The 20,549-nt window shown below is 36.0% G+C and overlaps 1 protein-coding gene across 1 annotated transcript; it reads right to left on the reverse strand.

Moving 5' to 3' along the window:
* Positions 1-13,459: 13,459 nt before the first annotated feature.
* On the reverse strand, positions 13,460-15,488 carry LOC113316744 (eukaryotic translation initiation factor 2 subunit alpha homolog). Its single transcript, XM_026564889.1, has 7 exons — positions 15,114-15,488; positions 14,613-14,669; positions 14,441-14,527; positions 14,200-14,346; positions 13,995-14,099; positions 13,729-13,827; positions 13,460-13,612 (listed from the first exon to the last, which is right to left on the reverse strand). Exons 1-7 carry the CDS (start codon positions 15,486-15,488, stop codon positions 13,460-13,462), a joined length of 1,023 nt encoding a protein of 340 aa, XP_026420674.1.
* Positions 15,489-20,549: the final 5,061 nt, after the last annotated feature.

A 20,549-nucleotide genomic window follows, 5' to 3' on the forward strand; every position in this document is an offset into this window, starting at 1 on the left:
CTCCACTAATAACCTTACGGATCAATATTAATCTTGGATTAAAGTGAAATCGAAGTTATCAATTGAACAAGAACAAGAAGATCTAGGTAAATGCAAAATATGGTTTTGAGAGTTGAGGGAGAGAGAATGTTAAAGTGAAAAAGAGAAATTCAACCTCATTTCCCGAAACTTTGACCCATTGATGAGAGAATTGATGTCCGATCTGTCCCTTTTATTTGCAGCAGTCTTGCAACAGTTTGACTGACCTTTTGTAAAGGGAAGGCATTCAATTCAACGGTTCAACCCCACTAACCCACGTGATAAGGGGTGTCATTGTACAGTTAGTTTTTACTACATGTATGTGAACCGTGTCTAGTAAGGATATAATTTTAATCACAACTTTGATCTTGATAAACATTGCTAGTTTAGATAACTACTTATCAATAAATGATACAAGTTACACGATGGATGGTTGGGCATATAAGTTGTAAGTCTTTACCTAGACGATACTTTGAAATTTTTTCTTACCTACAGAAAAGAGGTGAGTAAGAATATGAAATATTAATTCAGTTGTGTTTGTCTATGTGGAGAAAGCCTAGCAACATTATAAACGAAGCGTTGGAATAATAGACAGCAAACGTCTGGTGAGCAATATCAAGTTAAAACTTTAAGAGCTTCTTCAATGGTTGTTGTATGTATTTTTTATGTGGCAACACAAACAAGACATCTTTATTTCAAATTTTCCTTAAGTTTAGGTGAAAAAAGTTATTCATCTCCAATGGTGTTGTTTGTGATCATTTTCTTATTAAATGTAAATTTTATGTTTAATAATTTTAAGATTTTATCAGATCTAAATAAGGATGTAAATAATACCAAATACTTGGCATACCTGTACCCGCCCGAGCCCGTCTATACCCGAAGTAGCCTAAAGCCTGTTATGGCCCGTCATGGCCTAGATTAATTTATTGGGCGGTCTCGGACTTTGCAATTAATTATGATGCCCGACCTGATACCCGGCCTGAAAGCCTTCTATGTGCCATTAATCATTTAATATCCTCTTAAAAAGACTTCAAATTTACATTTTATAATTGTCAATTTTGTGTCAAGAAAAATAAAATATATAGTTGTTTTTACTTATAATTAACCTTTTCAAAACATTAATGGTAATATATTTTCTTATTAGAAAGTTTATTGTACTTTAATTAATTATTTATTATAGGTTAAAATTAAAAATTTGTCATTGTAATTTAAATATAAAATAATACTATCATTTACGGTATGCAATGTAAGAAAAGGAAAGGATATTGTATTAAAAATAAATAAATTTAGTATCCTTCATTTGAAAATTTAAACTTAAAAAAAAAATATATTCAAAATAGTGGTCTGTTCGACCCGATCTGGCATGCCCGTATAAAAAGCGGGCTTTGGGCGGTCTTTGGGTAGCAAATTATCTACTTTTGCCCGGCCTGCCCGGCCTGTCTTAGTTTTTGGGACGGACAGCCCGTCCTGCCCGAATTTACACCACTAGATCTAAAAATGATTATTTATTGTATTAGAATTACTTTTAGGAAATAAAATATGTTTTTAATTTAAAAAAGATGACTAGATGGTAGACAACGTCAAGGGAATGTGGGAAACTAGACATTCCCCTTGACATTTTCTACCTAAAATCAGATTTATGCATAAATTTATTTATGACATCCGGGTTGGAGAATGATTTTAGAAAAAATGGATGTGCATCCTATGTGGATTTTGACATTTATCTTCACACACGTGCCATTGGAGAAGCTCTAAGTCGAGTATGTATGTACTAGGAAAGCTGACTATAAACTGGAATAGGATATATACAGGAAATAAAAACAGCGGAGACCCAGCTATTGCAAGACTCATACCTTGTAGAGAGGGAATAAAAAGAGAAAGAATCTGCTGGGCTCTCTTGGCAGAAAATGAGAAAAAAACTCATCCGGCCGATGCGAAGTTGGTCTAGACGCTCTCCAATTACGTTATTCATTCTAGCTAATCCAATGACTACGGCCAAACCGACCTTCTGCTATATTTTAGGCCTAAGAAGTCCGGAAGAATAGCAATTTAAGAGCGAATCAGGGAATGACCAGCCTAGCTTCCATATGATTTGGCAGCAGTTTATATACCAAATATACCTACAAAAGATCAACTCAGACAACGGAAGAAAAAAAAAAAAGGAAAAAAGAAATAGTCGAGCACTTTACATGATGTTAATGCTAGCTGATTTCATATACCTGCTCTTGTTATCTATACACAAAATTGGTTAAAAAAAACCAAAATCAATAATTCCTGGGTGAAAAAGACATGTAAGATTTGATACTGTTTAAATAAACGAGAATGTAAAAATAGTCATTATGCAAACAATTTCATCCTACCCATTTTCAAATACTTTTTCTTATTTTTAATTTACATCAGGATGCATCCAGTGTCATCCTTGTTCTTTTTTAAGTTTAAGCAGGATGAATTCAGTTTTATTCTAGTTATTTTTTTTTGTGTCCATTTCACCCGTACTAATTTTTACTCGTCCATTAAAACCATGTTTTAAAAATATTTGTACAACCCATTTTCTGTTATCTATATCAGTCTGTGAAAACTAAGAGAAGGGGTTTTAAATGGGTGGATCAAAGTGAGTTCTATAGGAATCCTGCCACTCAAATTATTGTAAGAAAAGCTCAAAACTCAAAGACTATCAATTGTTGTCAAAGATTGTGGGATATGTCCGGATAATCTATTTGAACTTATATCCAAAGACTCTAAGTTTCCGGTATTCTCTGGGATATCATCTAAAAAATTATTATGGGGCGAGTTAAGTGAACATATTGCTTTTACCAAGACAATCTCTTTTGGAATGTTTCCGTCAAGAGCATTGCATGATGGATTGACCACAAAGCTATAGTAAGAAAAATTCTTAACCTGAACCATGTTCCCTTTGAAAAGCAAACGACAGTTGATCATTACCAACACCGAGGAATGAAAAACAAGAATATCTTGTTGTTAATCCACTCAAATTACCTGATCTTGTAGGAATCTGTCCTGAGAGATTGTTCAACGATAAATCTAATACACATAGTTGTTGCAAATGAGGAATCTCCTCAGGAATTGGCCCACATAACTTGTTTGCCGTTAAAGAAAGGATATTAAGGTCTTGGAGTGAACCCAAAGTAGCTGGTATACCTTCAAAGTTATTGTTGGAATATACTCACCGAGGATATCAAGGTGAGATATTTGGAAGACCAAGACCAAGACCAAGTAAGTAGAAGATCTAGTTAAGTTTGTTATATCTAGGTTTACTTCTTTATCCTATAATCCTATAAATAGAAATTATCATGTAAATGTATATCATCTCTGTGAGTTCTAGAGATCTCTAATACAATTCATCTTTATGGGTTTTATTAGTGGATGTAGGTCAGATGAACTGAACCACTTTAATCTTCCGTGTGTTCTCTATTTCCTTCTTACCATTCATATTTTATGATGGTACAGAGCAGGAAAAGATCCTTGCTTCTGCATCTATATTTTTCTTAGGTTGATGATGTTTTTCTTTTCCTAATTTGGTTTTCGTTATAGCGATCTCACCTAATTACTAGAAGAGTCTACATATTTAGATGAGTTTTTTTTCCCAGGCATCATCATTCTTTTGCTATCATCAAAATAAATCCCTGCTGCTTCCGGTTCTATTTCAATTTGGGTTTCTTTGATGCAGTATAATCATACGTTGCATTTTTCGCTCTTTCTTTTTGTTTCTGTTGTATGTATGGAGTTCCAAACACTACAGAGATAATTCTTTTTATTTTGCATCAAAGATCGTATTTATTGGAAGACTAGAATCAGCTTTCTACATCCCTGCTTTAATATCTAGGGTTTGAAACATCTTCTCTGTTTGTATGTTTGCACAAACATATTTGTTTTCTGTTTACATATTAGTTATGTCCACTAATATCCTTCGTGTTACCCATAACAAACCTATATCCGTTTCAATTTTATCAATACCCATGTCAACATTAACCCAACTATTTCTATGGTTTCTTAATCTCTTCTCGGTGTTCAACGCCTCACATCGTGTTGCTATCTTGTTATTGTGGTTCATTTCGGTGCATCTAGAGTTTGTGTTTTTCTAATGCATCAGGGACACCTATATATTCTTTTGCTTTTGGGTCTCTTTAATATTGCTCAGGGTACACCAAAATCAAGTTAGTTTAGGATTTGAATTATCTGTTATGTGCCGTGTAAAAGGGAGATGCAATCAATACTGTTGGTACAAGTGGAGTATCATTTTGGGCTTGATACTACAAGCCATCCATTAAGCACTAGTCTTTCGATTTTTCCGCTTTCAATATCATGCGGGATAAGCTGGAGCTAAAGACTTTGCGAAGTATGGTTTCATACACTAGTGCTACTATACTGCGGTTTTCATTGTAATGGAGTTTTAAGCTATCGGTTGTTTGTCTGAAGACTGTTTTCTGCTATGTTACGGGTTTTTCCTTTGGTGTTGCCGTCCAAGAGTTCAAGTTGTACACTTCACGTTATTCCGCGTCCAACTTGAGGGGGGGTGTTGGAATATACTCACCGAGGATATCAAGGTGAGATATTCGGAAGACCAAGACCAAGTCAGTAGAAGATCTAGTCAAGTTTGTTATATCTAGGTTTACTGCTTTATCCTATAATCCTATAAATAGGAATTATCATGTAAATGTATATCATCTCTGTGAGTTCTAGAGATTTCTAATACAATTCACCTTATGGGTTTTATCAGTGGATGTAGGTCAGATGGACTGAACTACTTTAATCTTCTGTGTGTTCTCTATTTCCCTTTTACCATTCATATTTTATGATTGTTAGCTAAGTTGAGATACTCTAAGCTGTGAAGTCTGCTAATGAAATTGGTAGTACCTTCCAAATGGTTGTCATTTAGCAATCTGCAGGTTTGTTGCAAATTCCATCTCTTTTGGAACTATTCCAGTGAGATTGTTGCTGCAAAGATTTAGAGAAGCAAGAACTATTCCACGCCCTATGTTGGTATGTATACTCCCTGTTAGTTTGTTGTCGGACAGATCAAGAACACCACCATAAGATTCTGGATTGACCCCGAAAGTTCAAATTACAGTATCATCTGCCTGATTATGATGGCTTCACGCTCTAAAATATATTTCAATACCAACAAGCAGCATCTTGCTCTTTCCACACATCGAGATAAAAATAAAGTACTCTTTTACTCATTCTGCCGGATATTCATGTTTATTTACACCTGGAACGATATCAAGGTAATTCAAAGATAGATCGCCCATAATCCAATTAAAACATACCCATTCTAAAACAAACCAGGCACCTTTCCAATCGAATGAGGCAATATACGCTCATCTCCATTTCCACAAAGCCTCCAGAACTTGGTTCCCGAAGACTATATCTCACATACACAAAACCTTATAATATGGTGAGTGGAGCCCTTTCTTAATAACTGAATTTGGCAAGATACTGTATTACCTCGTGAACGGATAAAGAAAATGTAAATGCATTTCTTACTATCACATTGGCCACTACTACAAAAGGAAAAGACCGTTTCACTAGTGATCATTAAGGATTCGTGAACAAAATAGAAATCATAAAAGAAAAATAATTAATCAAACGAAAGCATAATGGATCCGTGATTTTCTTCCGGTAGTCACCCAACCTACAGGCTTCTTGTATTTAAAAACCTTTTAAACTTATGGAGACAGTGAAATTTGGTAACTTCCCCTTGGGGAAGAAAGGTCATCAGCGAAATGATGTTTTCCACTTGAGTACGCAGCTGATAATCAATGTACGGGATACAAACCTCGTTGCTCTTAGTTACAAAGATATCCCGGTTTTTTTCATCACAGGAGCGAGTGCCTTTCACGACCTTGAGATGTTTCCTCTCCAAATTGTAGAAAATTAGATTCTCTCCATCAACAATACAATATAACCTCATCACGGAAACTTAATATACGTGTAAGAGTAGTAGCAGTGTCGAGGTCACAACAGAAGGGATGCGGTACTAAACCTTCATCCTTCACTCGAACATCGAAAGTCTTCTCCTTGATCCATGTTTGCTTCACCTTGTCCTTAATTATATAGAGATGAACCTTCAAACCATTACAACAAAAACTACTCTGGTGTATACAATGACGTCGACGACCATCTCTTTTTCTTACCATTATCTTTTCAAAACGTGCAACACAAGAATATCCTTTAAACTCCAAAAGATGATGATCGACTTGTGAATACATATGCTCATCTATCGTTGGGGTAGTCGAACACTCAGTTGGGAGTCGAATGAAATGAATCTTCTCGTTATGAATGTTGAACGAGAGCAACATGTGAATATCATCACCATCATCAGTAGTATTAGTTATCCTCCATAAGAATTCACCGCCACAAATCGTAGCAGATTTATGGATACTTTTCCAAGTTGTTGCTACCATTCGACTAAGAAAAGGAGAAGAACCTGGTGGTGGGGAGATTTCAGAAGTACGTGTTACTATCTTTCTCCATGACTTAGTTCCCAATGTAACAACCATGCATATAAACTCCTGATCATCACCGGAATTAATAGTATAAATAACTACAACCTTATATTCTTGCGTCGACGAATCAAAACCAAAACCATGACACAAATGCTGGCACATCTCTCCCCATCCCCCACTGGTTGGAATCGGACAGGTGAGGGTAAGTCTATCACCCCTAACCGGGTTAATGACAGTTATTGCACCCTCTCCATGGCCAGGTACAGTCACTAGTTTAAGACAGGATAAACCATTACAATCACCCACTGGCTTAATGGGAGCTCCAAGAACCAATTTCGCGAAGTTTTCGAAGTTGAAAGCTTGGTCATCGCTACAACTATCCTTTTCTAAACTAAAGGAATAATTCTCTTTGGCGTCTTTACCTTTGGAGACATTGAAGAGATCGAAGATAAGTTTTAATTCGTTTCTGTTTTGACCATAACTTACTGACGAAATTGTGATTCTGAGCTAGATCCCGAACTGATAATCTGGTGAGAATATTATCGAATACTAAATCCTCAGGAAGATACTGAACAAGAGAACTATCATCCATTTTGCTTTGCTCTTCTTCATCGATAATAGGAGTATTACATATCTTCACCCGATTTCCTCTTTCTCGACATCACTGAACTTACAGGAAAAAAAAAAACCGCCGCTATCAAAAAGTTGAAGAGAATAATGAAAAATCCTCGTACATATATAGACTTCGAAAGCACTTCAACTAGGAAACCAAATGTAATTAGGAAAGTGTCCGGAATCCGGAACCTCTGCTCCCCAAATTACCATACCTGTAATTGCAGTGATCTGAATCTGGTTGACACCCAATGGAGTTCACAATATAATAATTAAAGTATAATTGATAAGTTGATTTGAGATATCAAATCTAAATTAAAACAAATATACAATGATAATAAGATGGTTTCGACGGACTGGTTCGACTGTCTACCAACTGAAAACCAAAATTTAGAACACGAGACAAGAGTTTGGCCTCTTGGCCAAGCGGAGGGTGTTGACTTGACCGATCTACCAGCTGCAATTCTAAGTTCTGCTGACGTGCATAATGTGTCCTCATAGAAAAGCTTGAACAAGTTTATGATTGTCCAGATATATGCAAAAAAAAAGATAATACCGGCCAACAATACTAATCAATTTGCCGAAAAGGCACGCTAGAAACAACTGCGTAGCATTATAATGATCTAACGCAAAAGAATTCACAACAATGGATGGACGTATGTTACACGTAACTGACAAGGCATTATCATCACTTGGCTTATTCAAGCTTGAGTTGCTCGGAAATTGAATTGCCATCAAGTGTTAACAAGCTAGGAGTGTTGGCTTTGGGAGCGGTTAAGGTTCCTGAAGTTCCGTTCTAGATGGTGGAACCTAGGATAGTAGGATTAAGATATGCATACTTAACAAGAGTTAATTGGTGCGAATGCCAAGGGTTGTAATAAGATTATCCTTACGATATTTCTTGCAAAACATAGATTACACACTCTGCTATGAACCATCTAAAAAATAAGAACCTCACCATGTTTAGATTTGCAAGGTAGAGATGAGTGTCTTGGGGAAAGATAACTGATTCAACCACTTGAAGAATCAATTTTCTAATACTTCATTTCGTATCTATATATAGACACGGATCTATGACCACTTCCCTATCATGAAATTGGCCTTAGAGAACCCGGAGTGACAGAAAGGCACTCCTAGAGGAACAAAGCCAAAAAATCTAAGTTTTAATCTCTTAATGTTATTTATCTTTATGGATTTTAAAGTTTGTGTTGGATTATGTCGTTGTAAGGTTTGAGTCGGATTGTAAGTTCTTATATTATGTTTATGGTTTGTGAACGGCTAGTTTTATGGATTATGAATGGTTTTTGAGTTATCTTTATGAATTTAACGATGATTTTCAAGCGACTCATAAGACGAAAAATGAAACTGTTGAATCTTGATGCACAATCCGGAGACAAGTTTATATACGTATCTCCTAATTCTGGGGAATTTACAAAACCTTTTCAGTCCATGATTACAATTGGAAGTCAGAATCAACAGATAAAGTCTGATTCTAGAGAAGTCGTCCAATATTTATCAGAATCGATGATAATTATATTATTTATCTACTGATTGTGGGATATTTTCAATCTATTGTTAAACCTACTTCAATCGATAGATGTCATAAAAATTGTACTTCTGATTATTCTGGTTTCAGAATACCTTACAAAAAGCTTCATAATCGTGAGTTAAGTTAATTCCATTTACTCCTGATTATGGTTATTTCAAAAGTCGAAAAATTAAGGATTTTTCCAAAATCTTTTTTTGAGGCTACTATGTAATTGGAAGTTAGTTTAAATAATTTATTAAGGATTATGGTAAATTCGCGAAAACCTAAGGATCATGGGAATTCCAAAAATAGAAAACCTAAGGATTATGATAGTTTCGAAATTCACGAAAACCTAACGATTTTGACAAAACCAAAATCTGGGGCTAATTTTAATCGGAAGATAAGATAACTTATCTTACTCATGCTTATGATAATTCCGAATAACCTTTTTTCTTTCTCTCGTTTTTCCACGGTTAGTTTACTAATGCGTTCATCCTCTTTCTTTGATCTCTTGGTACCCTTTTTTAGTTTTTTATCTTGGATATGATGTCTGCAATTGAGGTTGCATTGAATGTGCCACATACATAGCAAGTTTAGGGATTTCGGAAATATTACCTCTATTGCATTCATTAAGGCTTGATCTTTATTTGTTACATTAAACCTTGGAAAATGCTCGTCGTTATACATTCACCTCAATGTTCGCAACATCCGAATGACACTCACAATGTTCTTATGATCCATTAAACTCACACGCCACCGTAAACGTGTTTTTGTCCGAAGTGTGGCAAATAATGTTCAACAACGACATGTTATATTTGTTTGTCTTGTAAGTATCATCTATCAAAAAAAAATTGATGAAAGCATTGAGCAAATTGGATCATCAAATGATGTGCCAAGAAAATACGAACCACTTTACCATCCTTTTCTTCTTTTGTCAACGTGTAGTCGTGCAACTCCTCTAACCACTCTGATTGTTGCATAACCGATCTACCATCCAATTCCGTCATTTTAATCATAGTTAGCGCCGACTTGATTGTAGACAAAGAAGACAAGTTGTTGGGGTCATCTGCCTTTATCTTACTTATATCGCAATCGCTTTACAAATCCTCATAGATCTCACCGTCTCCATTTGATGTGGTTTTAACTTGGAAACCATTACATGCCCAACAAGAGTGTTTGGATTATCGTGGTTGTGAAAACAGTCAGTAACTTTAAAAAAATTTCACTCTTTACCTCCTATCGTCGCTTATAGAAGACAACCTTAAATGGTTATCCTATCTTCTTTGTATTACTTCGATATTTCCTCTCAGTCTTTCTTACATACTTTCAATTCTTTCCCTCGTAACGTTTTTGCTCACCGCCTCGCTCACAAATCATTTCCATCCGGATGTCCTTCACGCAATTATTCTGAACTAACACGTACATCTTCTCTTCTACATTGTTGATAAGCTATTCCTCAATTTGCTTCCCCTTTACTTGCAAATGACTAAATACACATATAACAAAACAAATCTCATTAGCGTAAGAATTTAACATATGTTTTTTGAAAAAGAAAATAGCAGTCATGAGCATACTAAATCGTTTGCACAGCGTAAGGAAATATCATGCCTCAAATGAAAATCCTCATCAACCGCTACAACGGCCTACATATGATTACAAAAAGTTAGCCTATCATAATCCGAGGCCAAAAAGTTTGGTTTCCTATCGATTAACACGTTATCGGAAGGAAAAGAGTAACATTTCCTACAGATTGTTAAGAATCGGTAGCAGATTGTATACCCAAACCTACCGATTTCCATATAGAGATGTTGAGAGTTTACTGTGAACAAAAACCGATAACATCGGAGGTCTAATATGTAGTGAAACCACCGATTGAATCATAATCGGTAAATATATGTAAGTACAATAAAACCGATGATAAATTCAGTTCTGGGGCGACATGGATAATCGATAGAAAATCTAGAGAATAAACCTCCGATCGTGAAAGATGGAGAATCACAATTTTGGGAAGATATTCAAGTTTGGGGCGAGCGACACAATCCGAAGATAAATTAATTAACTAAAAACTACCGATAATAAAAGATTAGACAAATCAAGCTTCTTTTTTTAAATTAATTAACTAAAAACTACCGATAATAAAAGATTAGACAAATCAAGCTTCTTTTTTTTTCTTTTTGAGAAATTCGTTTTTGGGGCGACTTTTTTAATCGGTAGTTAAGTTATTCTACATAACCGATTATTAAAAAGTGAAATTTAGAATTACCGTATAGAAGGATGATGTTTCTTTTTTGAGGAGATAGAAGGATGATGTTGGTATTGGATAGTCTTTGTCCCGCTTCGATTGAGATTTCACCGCTTAATTTGTTATTTGACATATCAAAAGTTGAAAGGTTCCGAAGTGGAAGAGGCAGATTGCCAGAAAGCATGATGTTGGCCAAATGTAATTCATTGAGATGTTTGAGTTTGAAAAGACAAGAGGGGTCCTGTTTGATTAGTACGAGATAAATCTAGTTCTGCAAGATCAGTCAAGTTACAAATGAAATCAGGAGATCCTTTGAGATTGGTTGAGATCATCCTTAACATCTTTAGTTTACTATTGGGGTGCACATTAGGGTGATCATCTATAACTACACTTAGCTTCATATTTGGACTCAAATCTAAGGTAGCTAAGTTTCATCGTTAACTCAAATCCTTCAGTGGAGCTGTTTATAATCCTGAATGTACTAAGCTTTTGAAGTTTTTTTTATGCAGCTTTCTATATATGGTTCTGATATGATTATTATTATACCCTAAATCAAGGAATTCAAGGGAGCTCATCTCGCATATTGAGTTTGGTATTGGACCTAGGATATTATTGCTATCCAAGCCTAAATGGTAGAGGTGTTTTAGATTAGAGATTGAGAAAGGAATATCACCTGTTATGGAATTTCTACTGAGGTCAAGATACTGCACTTGAGAAAGATGGGATAATATGGAGTGTAGAGTTTCTTGAATTGAACAGTGTGAGGCATCAACTTTGACCAATACCGGCACATTAGAAATCAAATGCCGAATTGGTCCAGTAACTTTTGAGTTCGCTTTCCCGAGGATTTGTAACTTAGGTCATTGATGTTCAAACATCCTAGTTAAATCAAGATGTAGATCAAAATTTCTACTTACGTAAAGATTTGTAAGTTGAGGAAGATAAGGAACTGAACCACCTAGTTGACCATTAATTAACTCAAGAGTAGAGAATAAAGTCAAGTTAGAAAGTGTTGCTGGAATGGGAAAGATAAGATACCCCTGCAGAGGAAGCGGTGCTATGCTATTCACCACGTAGTTGTAATTCATATTGAGAGAGGATAGGCAGGAAAGGTTGTGAAACTGATTAAGGAGGAAACTTGGGTTAAATATATCGCAATATGAGAGATCGAGATCCCTAAGATTAGAAAGATACAATATATGTTGGGAATATGTTCACCAAAAATTTCTTGTGCAGATGTATAGGTAAATACCACACTGAGCATTAGTACTTGCAGATTCACCAACCCTCTCAGGTCCTATAAAAATAGTATTCTTCACAAGACAAGTCAAGGAACTGTAAAGATGATTCCTGAAAGGTGAACGAGTTTTGGTAGAACAGAAAACGAAAGCGGGATTTCTGGTTCGTCAAAATGTTGAAAAGCGAGATTTTACCTTGAAGCATAGTAATTGATGCCGGCCGCTGACTAATTCCAAGTAAATTTACTTGTTTAATCATGTAATTTTGGAGTTCTGAGAAACTGATGGTACAGATAGAATTGTATTCAATAGTTATGAAAACATTACATGCCTCATACTTGTTTAGACATATTTAAAAACTTAGCAGATTAAGATTTAGCAGATATACTGTTAGACACAGACATCCGACAACACAAACAAGACTTCTGTCAAACGCAGTTGACTATTATTCGACCAAGACTCTCTTATACTCTAACATCCCCTCAAACCTATAGTGACAGCCAGTACAAGTTTGGCAAAAAGAACAAACAGTTCCACCTGCAAAATCTTGACAGCTAAACTCATACAGAGTAGCAGACAACACATACAAGACTTCACAAACAAACAGTTATTTACAATCTACTATTATGCATAAATTGATGAATATTATAGGATTTGGTAGTCATAGAACTCGACAATATTGATCATGGTAAACAGACGTCACTCGCATAGCAAGTTAGGGTAGATCAACAACTTACAGCCATACTAAATAAGAAGATGAATGGATTAGCTGTAGCTGTAAGTTACGGCCTAGCCCAAAGTCATCGTAGTGGGGCAACGACCTTCATTTATATGTTTGAAATTTATTCACAAGTGCGCAAAATAGATAAGTAATAGAGAAAAAACATTAAAAACGAAGCGCTGAAACAGTATATAACGAAGACTTTGGTCTGGTGCACAGTATTAAAATATGTACTAGTCAAGCTGACAGACATTGAAATAGGACATACACAGGAAAAGACCGGAGCAAGACTTCATCCCTCGTAGATATATATAGAGAGAGAGACACGAGAAAGAATCTGCTCGACAGAAAAAACTCATCCTTAACTAATCTAATAACCAAGGCCAAACCAACCTTCTGCCATATGGTAGGCTTAAGAAGTACAGAAGAAAGCAACTTAAAAGTGAATTAGGGAACGAACAGCTTTATACCAAATGTAACTAGAAAAGAACAATTCAGAGAACGGAAAAGTAAGTACAAAAGAAATAGTCAACACTTAACATGATGTTGCTAGCTGATTCCATATATATCAGTCTCTAAAAACTAAGAGAAGGGGTTTTAAGTGGGTAGATTGTTTGGCAATTGGCACAAGCGTTACTGCTCGTGGACACCTGAAGGTCCATCAACATCAATTTCTCCCATTCCTGTATCTTCCTCTTCACTATCATCATCACCATTGACTTCTTGGCTTGATTGGTTAAGTTTTCTCATCTGTTCGGCAAGTAGGTTATCGTCACGTTCGGTCACCTGCATCCAAAACCAGTTTCATGCATTCAACATCAGTTTCATAATTGATGATAATAACTAAGAATGAATATGTTGCACAAGGTTTTGAAATCTATTTGCAGAAAGCTGATACTCACCGCTCTTGGTGCCTCCTTTACTACCAGTCTCCCCCCGTGGCTACCTATTTTTTCAGTGCAAGCTTCGATTGCATCAGTAAGAACCCTTATCCCTTGCTCCTGTGTCAAACAAAGCAAGCACAACCTACGTAAATTATCTAGCGCTTTGATGTAATCTACAGCAAGGATGAAAAATACAAACATCCAAGCCAAAGCACATCAAATCCATTGAAAATGAAAATTTCACTCTGCTGTTGTCATATGTAAAACATAAATACCCAACTAACCTTATCAAGAGTCTGAGTCGTCAGAACGTATAGAGGAGCTGCCACCAGTTTAATTTTAATTGGACAGTCATCATTTCCACTAGCTTCAGCTATTCTCATCGCTTCCTGCAAACAAACAATGATATAATTTGAATCTTGAGTATTCTTAGATCACACCATATACAGGGACTATAACCACTAAAATGTTGTCCGCAATCCTCGTTACCTTGATATGGAGAACCCCATCAAACTGAAAGCATTTCATTTCAATATCAGCACGAATTTTCATTGGCTGTGGAGTCATACGCCTTCTGATGTTCTTAATCAAAGCATCTTTAACCTCCTCTGTCAGTGCGGGTACCACTTTAGTCACCTAAAAACAATAAAAAGGATTGACAAGTTCGGATCAGTTCCAAAACCAACAATAATGAATTCTTGTAAATTAATTACAGTGGAACCAGCTTTACCTCTTTTCCATCAGGGCCAACTTCTTGAACTTCACGTGTGAGTGAATCGAGAATGGTATCAGGATCAGCAACGATTAACTTGAAGGCCTAGTGAACAATAAAATATCAAATCGATAAATTAAGAGTATAAGGTAAAGACCTCCTATATAAGAGATTTTACGCAATTTATTACCTCATAAGCATGCCCATAGCTTCGATATAGAGGCCATCCAACATGAGTATACAGATCCTGTCAATAGAGATTACTATCATCAGACAGTAGAATAATAACAAATAGATTACCTATATAATGGCGAGATAGCCAAAACAATAAGACGTAGATTGATCCCTAACTTTTGCAACAATATCTCTCAAACTTAGACTATGGATAACAAAACAAAACAAAACAAGGACCAACACCCACAAAGACCACATGACTTTGAAACTCAAATTTTAAGAATCAATTTCATCCTAAATAAACACTACATGCATATGCAGTGCTTCAATTAATCTTTTCTACACTACATGGAGCTAACAGAATTAGGGTTAAAGCATGTTCAACCCCCTTTTTTTTTTGATCAGACAGCTGGGAAATTATCAATTCCTTACCCAAACCCTAACCATAGGTATTTGCGCAATCCATTGACTTCTAAACAAAGGCTAAATCAACAAAGACGTGGGAAAATTATTATACCTCCAAATCGAGTTGCATAGTCTCAGCAACATGCCTCATAATAGAATGAACAAGTTTACTCTTATTATATCTTTCTTCACAAACAGCAATATCTTCTTCAGAAACTCTTCTTTTACTCAAATCAATATAGCCTCTATCTCCATCAACCGTAATTACCATAACTGGTTCTTGTCTTCCAACTTTTATCACACTATTGACACTTCGAATACGTCTTTTTGAAAGCTCACTTATTAGTATCATACCCTCGATGTTATTGTATTCCAGGAGGGAGACATAAGCACACGTTTCTTCTATGCTTTTCACTTGAATCATCACAGCCATATCCACTTCTGGATATTGCGCTTCGTACATTCTGCACTCCAGGTTTGACGCCATGACTAATGTTGGATTCTTATAAAATTTTTGGGGAATTCTTATAACTTACCTAGAGAATCAATCAAAAGAGGTAGCAATATTGGATGTTTTTCTCTTCGGTACATATAAAGTTTCTCTTATATATAGGATTTCCGCTTTCCTAATTCCCGCAAGTATATATTTAGAGTAACCTGCAAGGAATTTGCCGTATCAATCCGGCTACTTCTAGGTTTCAGTTTTTACTTCAAAATGAACCCTGATTTTGGGCATACCAAAATCTTCTTAGGCATACAAAGCACTAATCCTAACTTGGGTGACCTTATAAGGGGTACCCTATGGGGTGGTTCAATTACCTATATGCCCTTAAATCCTTTAAATTACTAATCTATCCCTAACCCTAATACAAAAACCTATAATCAATAAACCTAAAATCAGTTTCATAACCAAAATCAGTTTCATATCCCTAACCCCTTCTTCTTCCTCCTCCACAACACCCGAACCCTTCTTCTTCTTCTTCCTTTTTTTCATCGTATCATCGCGGAAATTTAATCGTCGATTCGTGAAAATTTAGTCGACGATTAAACTCATCTATATAATGGGTCGTCGTAAGCCAGTATCTCGTTCAAATCGATCGACTGAACAACCTATTGAAGGAGATTTAGAGAGTGAAGAACAAACTCAAAATCAACCACAAAATCAACCAGAAGAAGAGATTGAAGAAGAACCAACTCCGGAAATGAGAATAAGAAGGTTAGTTCTACAAACCCATCTCGTATTTGATGTTTTAGATTGGTTTGGTCGATTTAATTCGTCAAAATCATGTTTCTGCAGCGGTGACAGTGTATAGTTCGGAGCAAAACAAATCTTAGATGTGCGCCGAGCTGTTCTTGAAACTGAACCCTGAAAGTGCATATGAACGGCTCGGCGTAAATCTGAAATCCGTTTTGAGCCGAACTTAGTGACACAGAGACTTATATTTAGGATCGGCTTATTCGATGGTGTTAGTTTTGTGCCGAATATGTTTTTTGAATTTCAGAAATTTTGCATGTGCGTAGGATCGGCTTGTATGGTAGTATTAGTTTTGTGCCAAATAAATGTTGTTTGAATTTCAGAATTTTTGCATGTGCTTAGGATCGGCTTATATGGTTGTATTAGTTTTGCGCCGAATAAATGTTTCAATTCATAAGTCTAGATTCGGCTTATTCGATAGTATTAGGGTTGCGCCGAATATCATTGTTAAAATTTCATAAATTTTACAAGTGTATAGGATCGGCTTATTTATATGATATCATGTTGCGCCGAATACATGTTTGAGTTCATAATCATAGATTCGGCTTATTCGACGGTATCGATTGTGAGCCGAATATATAGGATCGGCTTATAATTGTTTTGTGGTATGAGCCGATCCACTCTCTGTGTAAGCTAATAAAAATTTCAAGACATGATTCGGCTCATATGTGTTATTTCGAGTAAGCCGAGCCTTCTTATTTTCTTACAAGTTCCAAATGTATTTGTTGTTCGAATTAGTCTTATAACTTTCATACTTGTGTCAGGACCAATGCAGCTACAAAGAAGAAGAAGATGGAGGTAACACCTTCTACTTCTAAAACTCCCGATCCTAGAGGAGGAGGTAAGAAAAAATTGGGAGCGGGAGGTAGAGGAGGAATTTTAGAAGAAGAAGCTGAACAAGTAAGAATTGAAAGACAAGAAGAAGGAATAGCTGAAGATGAAGAAGTTGATGATACTCAAGAAGTTCATCAAGAAATACAACCACAAGGAAAACCTAAGAAAGACAAGAAAGGTAAGAAGGTGGCAGAACCCGAGAAAGAGAAGGACGATGATGACCGACGGATCACTGGTTTACACATTCCTGATGAAGATGACGTAATTACACCTCGATCAGATGGTTTGCCTCATGGTCTTCCGGAAGATGAAGGAAATGTGTTGATTAGTTATGCCGATTCTTGGGCGAAGAAAATTTATGAGACTCTTGATCACAACCATGCAGTCCGAGTATTGAGACACCAGAGGGCAGCAGAATGGAGTCTTGATGAAGAGGTTCCTGAGGTGATTGCTTACGTACAACGCAGTGCTTTATGGCCTATCATCAATTATGGACATAAGGAATATGATAGTGTGTCGTCCTCTGCATTTACCGAGCGCTTTTGTCCAGAAACTTACACATTTCAATTACCTTTTGGAGAGATGGCAATCACTCCTGATGAGGCTAGTAAGATTACAGGCCTTAAATCAAGGGGTGTAAGTGTGGATGCTGGTTTTTATGACATGAGTTGGGATGAGATATACAATTTGTACCCGGAATGCCTTGGTTAGGGTTCACAGAAAACTGAGTTGGAGTTTTGTCGATCAGTTAAAGATGTCGATACCGTTTTCATACCAGGTGGCAGAAATAAGAAGAATAAGAAGATCAAGTTCACTAACTTAAAAAAGGAGTTTGAGAACACAAAGGAAAGAGTAACACAAGGTTTGTTGATAATGGATCCCGTCAAAGTGAAGCAAACCGGAACTGCCTACTTGCTTTATACTCTTGGTAGAGACATCTTTCCCGACACTACCGGAAACAAGGTAAATGTTAATTATCTCCAATTGGCAAAGAATCTTGAAACTGGTAACAAGTTTTCTTGGGGAACGAAAATCCATATCTTTATCCATTATCCAATATTGATCTTCTTTGTTCATGGACTTATTCTTGAGGTTGAAAACGATCTTGAAAGGGCAATTTCTTTTCTTCGTCTTCGTCCTATAAGGTGTTATTTAAATACTATCCAAGGTTGGATGGTTGTTGTAGCTATGATTCATCCTATAAGGTGTTATTTAAACACTAGATCATTTGTAAACGTCTATCTCGGGATACTACTATAATATAAAACAGTATCCCGAGATAGAAGTGACATTGCTATAGCCTTGTAGAATCTCTGATATGGTTTTTTGAGAATTCACTAGTATACCAGGGGTGTTGTGTTGGTTCTGGTTTTTGGATGGGTGAGATAATAGGTTGTTTCAGGCGATAATTGCTATTGAGCAGTGAACAAGGATATGTTCGGTCATTTCTGGTTCCATATTGCATCTGGAGCATAGGTTGGAGTCTGAGCGGTTTATGGGATGGAGGATAGTGAAGGTGGCAATACCTTCATTTATAGCTTTCCACAATAAAATATGGATTTTTTGTAGGCATGGTAATGTCCATAGGAATTTGATCGGTAGTAGGGGATGGATGTGGTAATGGGTATCATGTTGGATTAGGCAGTTGTATCCAGAGGCTGTGGTGTATTTTCCGGATTTTGAGTGCGGCCAAAGTAAAGTATCTGGAGACCGATTTAGGGAAAGATGTATATTTATGATATGTTGGATAGCATCAGGGGGGAGGTTAATCATCTGGTCGTGGTCCCAGTTATGGGTAGGTGGGTCGATGAGATCAGCAACCGATTGGATAGGGTAGCATTGGTTCGGGTCAAGGTTTTGAAAATGAGGGATACAGTTAGCTTGGATAGGGGTGTCTAAACCGTTTCCGATACGGTTTAAAGTGAAGTTTTGGAGGATTTTGTATTAGGGATGCAATTTGTTTCCATTGTGGGATGGCGGAGGAAGAAATTGGTATGTTTTCTCGGGAGATAGGTTGGTTTTGTAGGTATTTTTTCTTATATAATCTGGAACAAATGGAATTAGGTTGATCATGAATACTCCAAATTCTTTTCATGAGTAAGACTTTTTTGTGGTGTCTGCTTTTTCTAATGCCAAGACCTCCTTTTAGTATCTGTTTATTTACCTTGTTCCATCCTTCCCATCGGAGCAAGGCATTTGGTCATCTAACATTCTTGTTGTGTATAAGTCAAAATATTTACTATTTAGTAATAAAATTGCAAAACCATCTCACCCACTTCCAAACTAGAATGAAAATGTGTTTTCTTATCATTTAGCATTCCCCAAATATTTCGTACCGAATTCATAACTCTAAAACGAATAATAAACATACGTATCACATTTCGAATTACTATCGAATCAAAAATCTTTGACCGGATTTTTGACCGAACTTGACTTTTAGAAATCCGAATAATACTCGTACATTTGTCGCTCGGTACATTACCAGAACTACTAACTAGGAGTCTGCATAGACGGGCAAAAACAACCAGTTGGGAATATATATTTAAAACATAAATTTATTTCCCAATAAATAAAAAGAAAAGATTATAATAGCATTTAAGTTTCTTAAATGAAAAAAAATTAATTTTGTTAACATTAATTTTGAACGTTACATATTTCTGGTTTTTAATGGTGTTAACTCCACAATAATAACATTTTAAATATGTTTTGAAACTCTTGACTATAAATTAGAATTTTGGTTGGAAAAACAAATATGAGAGATGAATGTTCTTAAATGTTTTTTTTAGTTTTTTGATGGAAAAAATTGGGAGATCGTAGAAGCATTTTTCTTATGTGAGAGTTTTCTATTATGTCTTGAGTTTGTTAAAAATGAATTTTTGTGAGAAGGAAAAACGAAGTGTGTGGTCATCCTTAGCTTTTCTAAAGAGTTTTTGAGCAAAATGAAGTGTAAAAGTTTCACATCCTCTCAACGTGCAAGAGTGATTGTGTAAGAGATTGATCTCGGCTGTTTTATCCTGGGGATGGCGCGCCATTTAAGAACTGCTTGCACAATCTTGGGCAGAGCCGCGAAACGTCTTAAAGAAAGCGACCTAGTCCGCGACTCAGCCATAACATTTGTTTCGTGTTAAGTTTTTATTTTTTGTACAGGCATAGTTCAACAATGATTCCAACAATTTTAAGACGTTTACTCTGCTACAGATATCAAAAGAAAATGATTGTTGAAACGCGATAAGTATCATTGTTTTATTTTGTTTTATAGAACTATAATCGGTATAATTTTTCTTTGACGATTGAAAATGATGCTTGAGATTTTAGGTAACCTGATACCTAGAGTTAATTTTATGTGATGGACTAGGATTGTAAAATGATTGATATATTTTTATGAATTTTTAGCATAGAAAAATGTTGCTGAACATATACGAAGATTTTTGACATGTTATAGAGTTTTATGCGCATCTC

The sequence above is a fragment of the Papaver somniferum genome, chromosome 10 (genome assembly GCF_003573695.1).
Source record: "Papaver somniferum cultivar HN1 chromosome 10, ASM357369v1, whole genome shotgun sequence".
Lineage (NCBI taxonomy): Eukaryota > Viridiplantae > Streptophyta > Magnoliopsida > Ranunculales > Papaveraceae > Papaver > Papaver somniferum.

What these genes read in the sequence shown, in the direction of transcription:
- LOC113316744 (XM_026564889.1), bottom strand. Translation starts at nt 15,488, where the DNA reads ATGGCGTCAAACCTGGAGTGCAGAATGTACGAAGCGCAATATCCAGAA. An exon ending in CTATGCAACTCGATTTGGAG is followed by an intron (nt 14,670 to 15,113) that starts GTATAATAATTT and finishes CTCTATTGACAG; the next exon opens with GATCTGTATACTCATGTTGG. An exon ending in CGACTCAGACTCTTGATAAG is followed by an intron (nt 13,828 to 13,994) that starts GTTAGTTGGGTA and finishes TGTTTGACACAG; the next exon opens with GAGCAAGGGATAAGGGTTCT.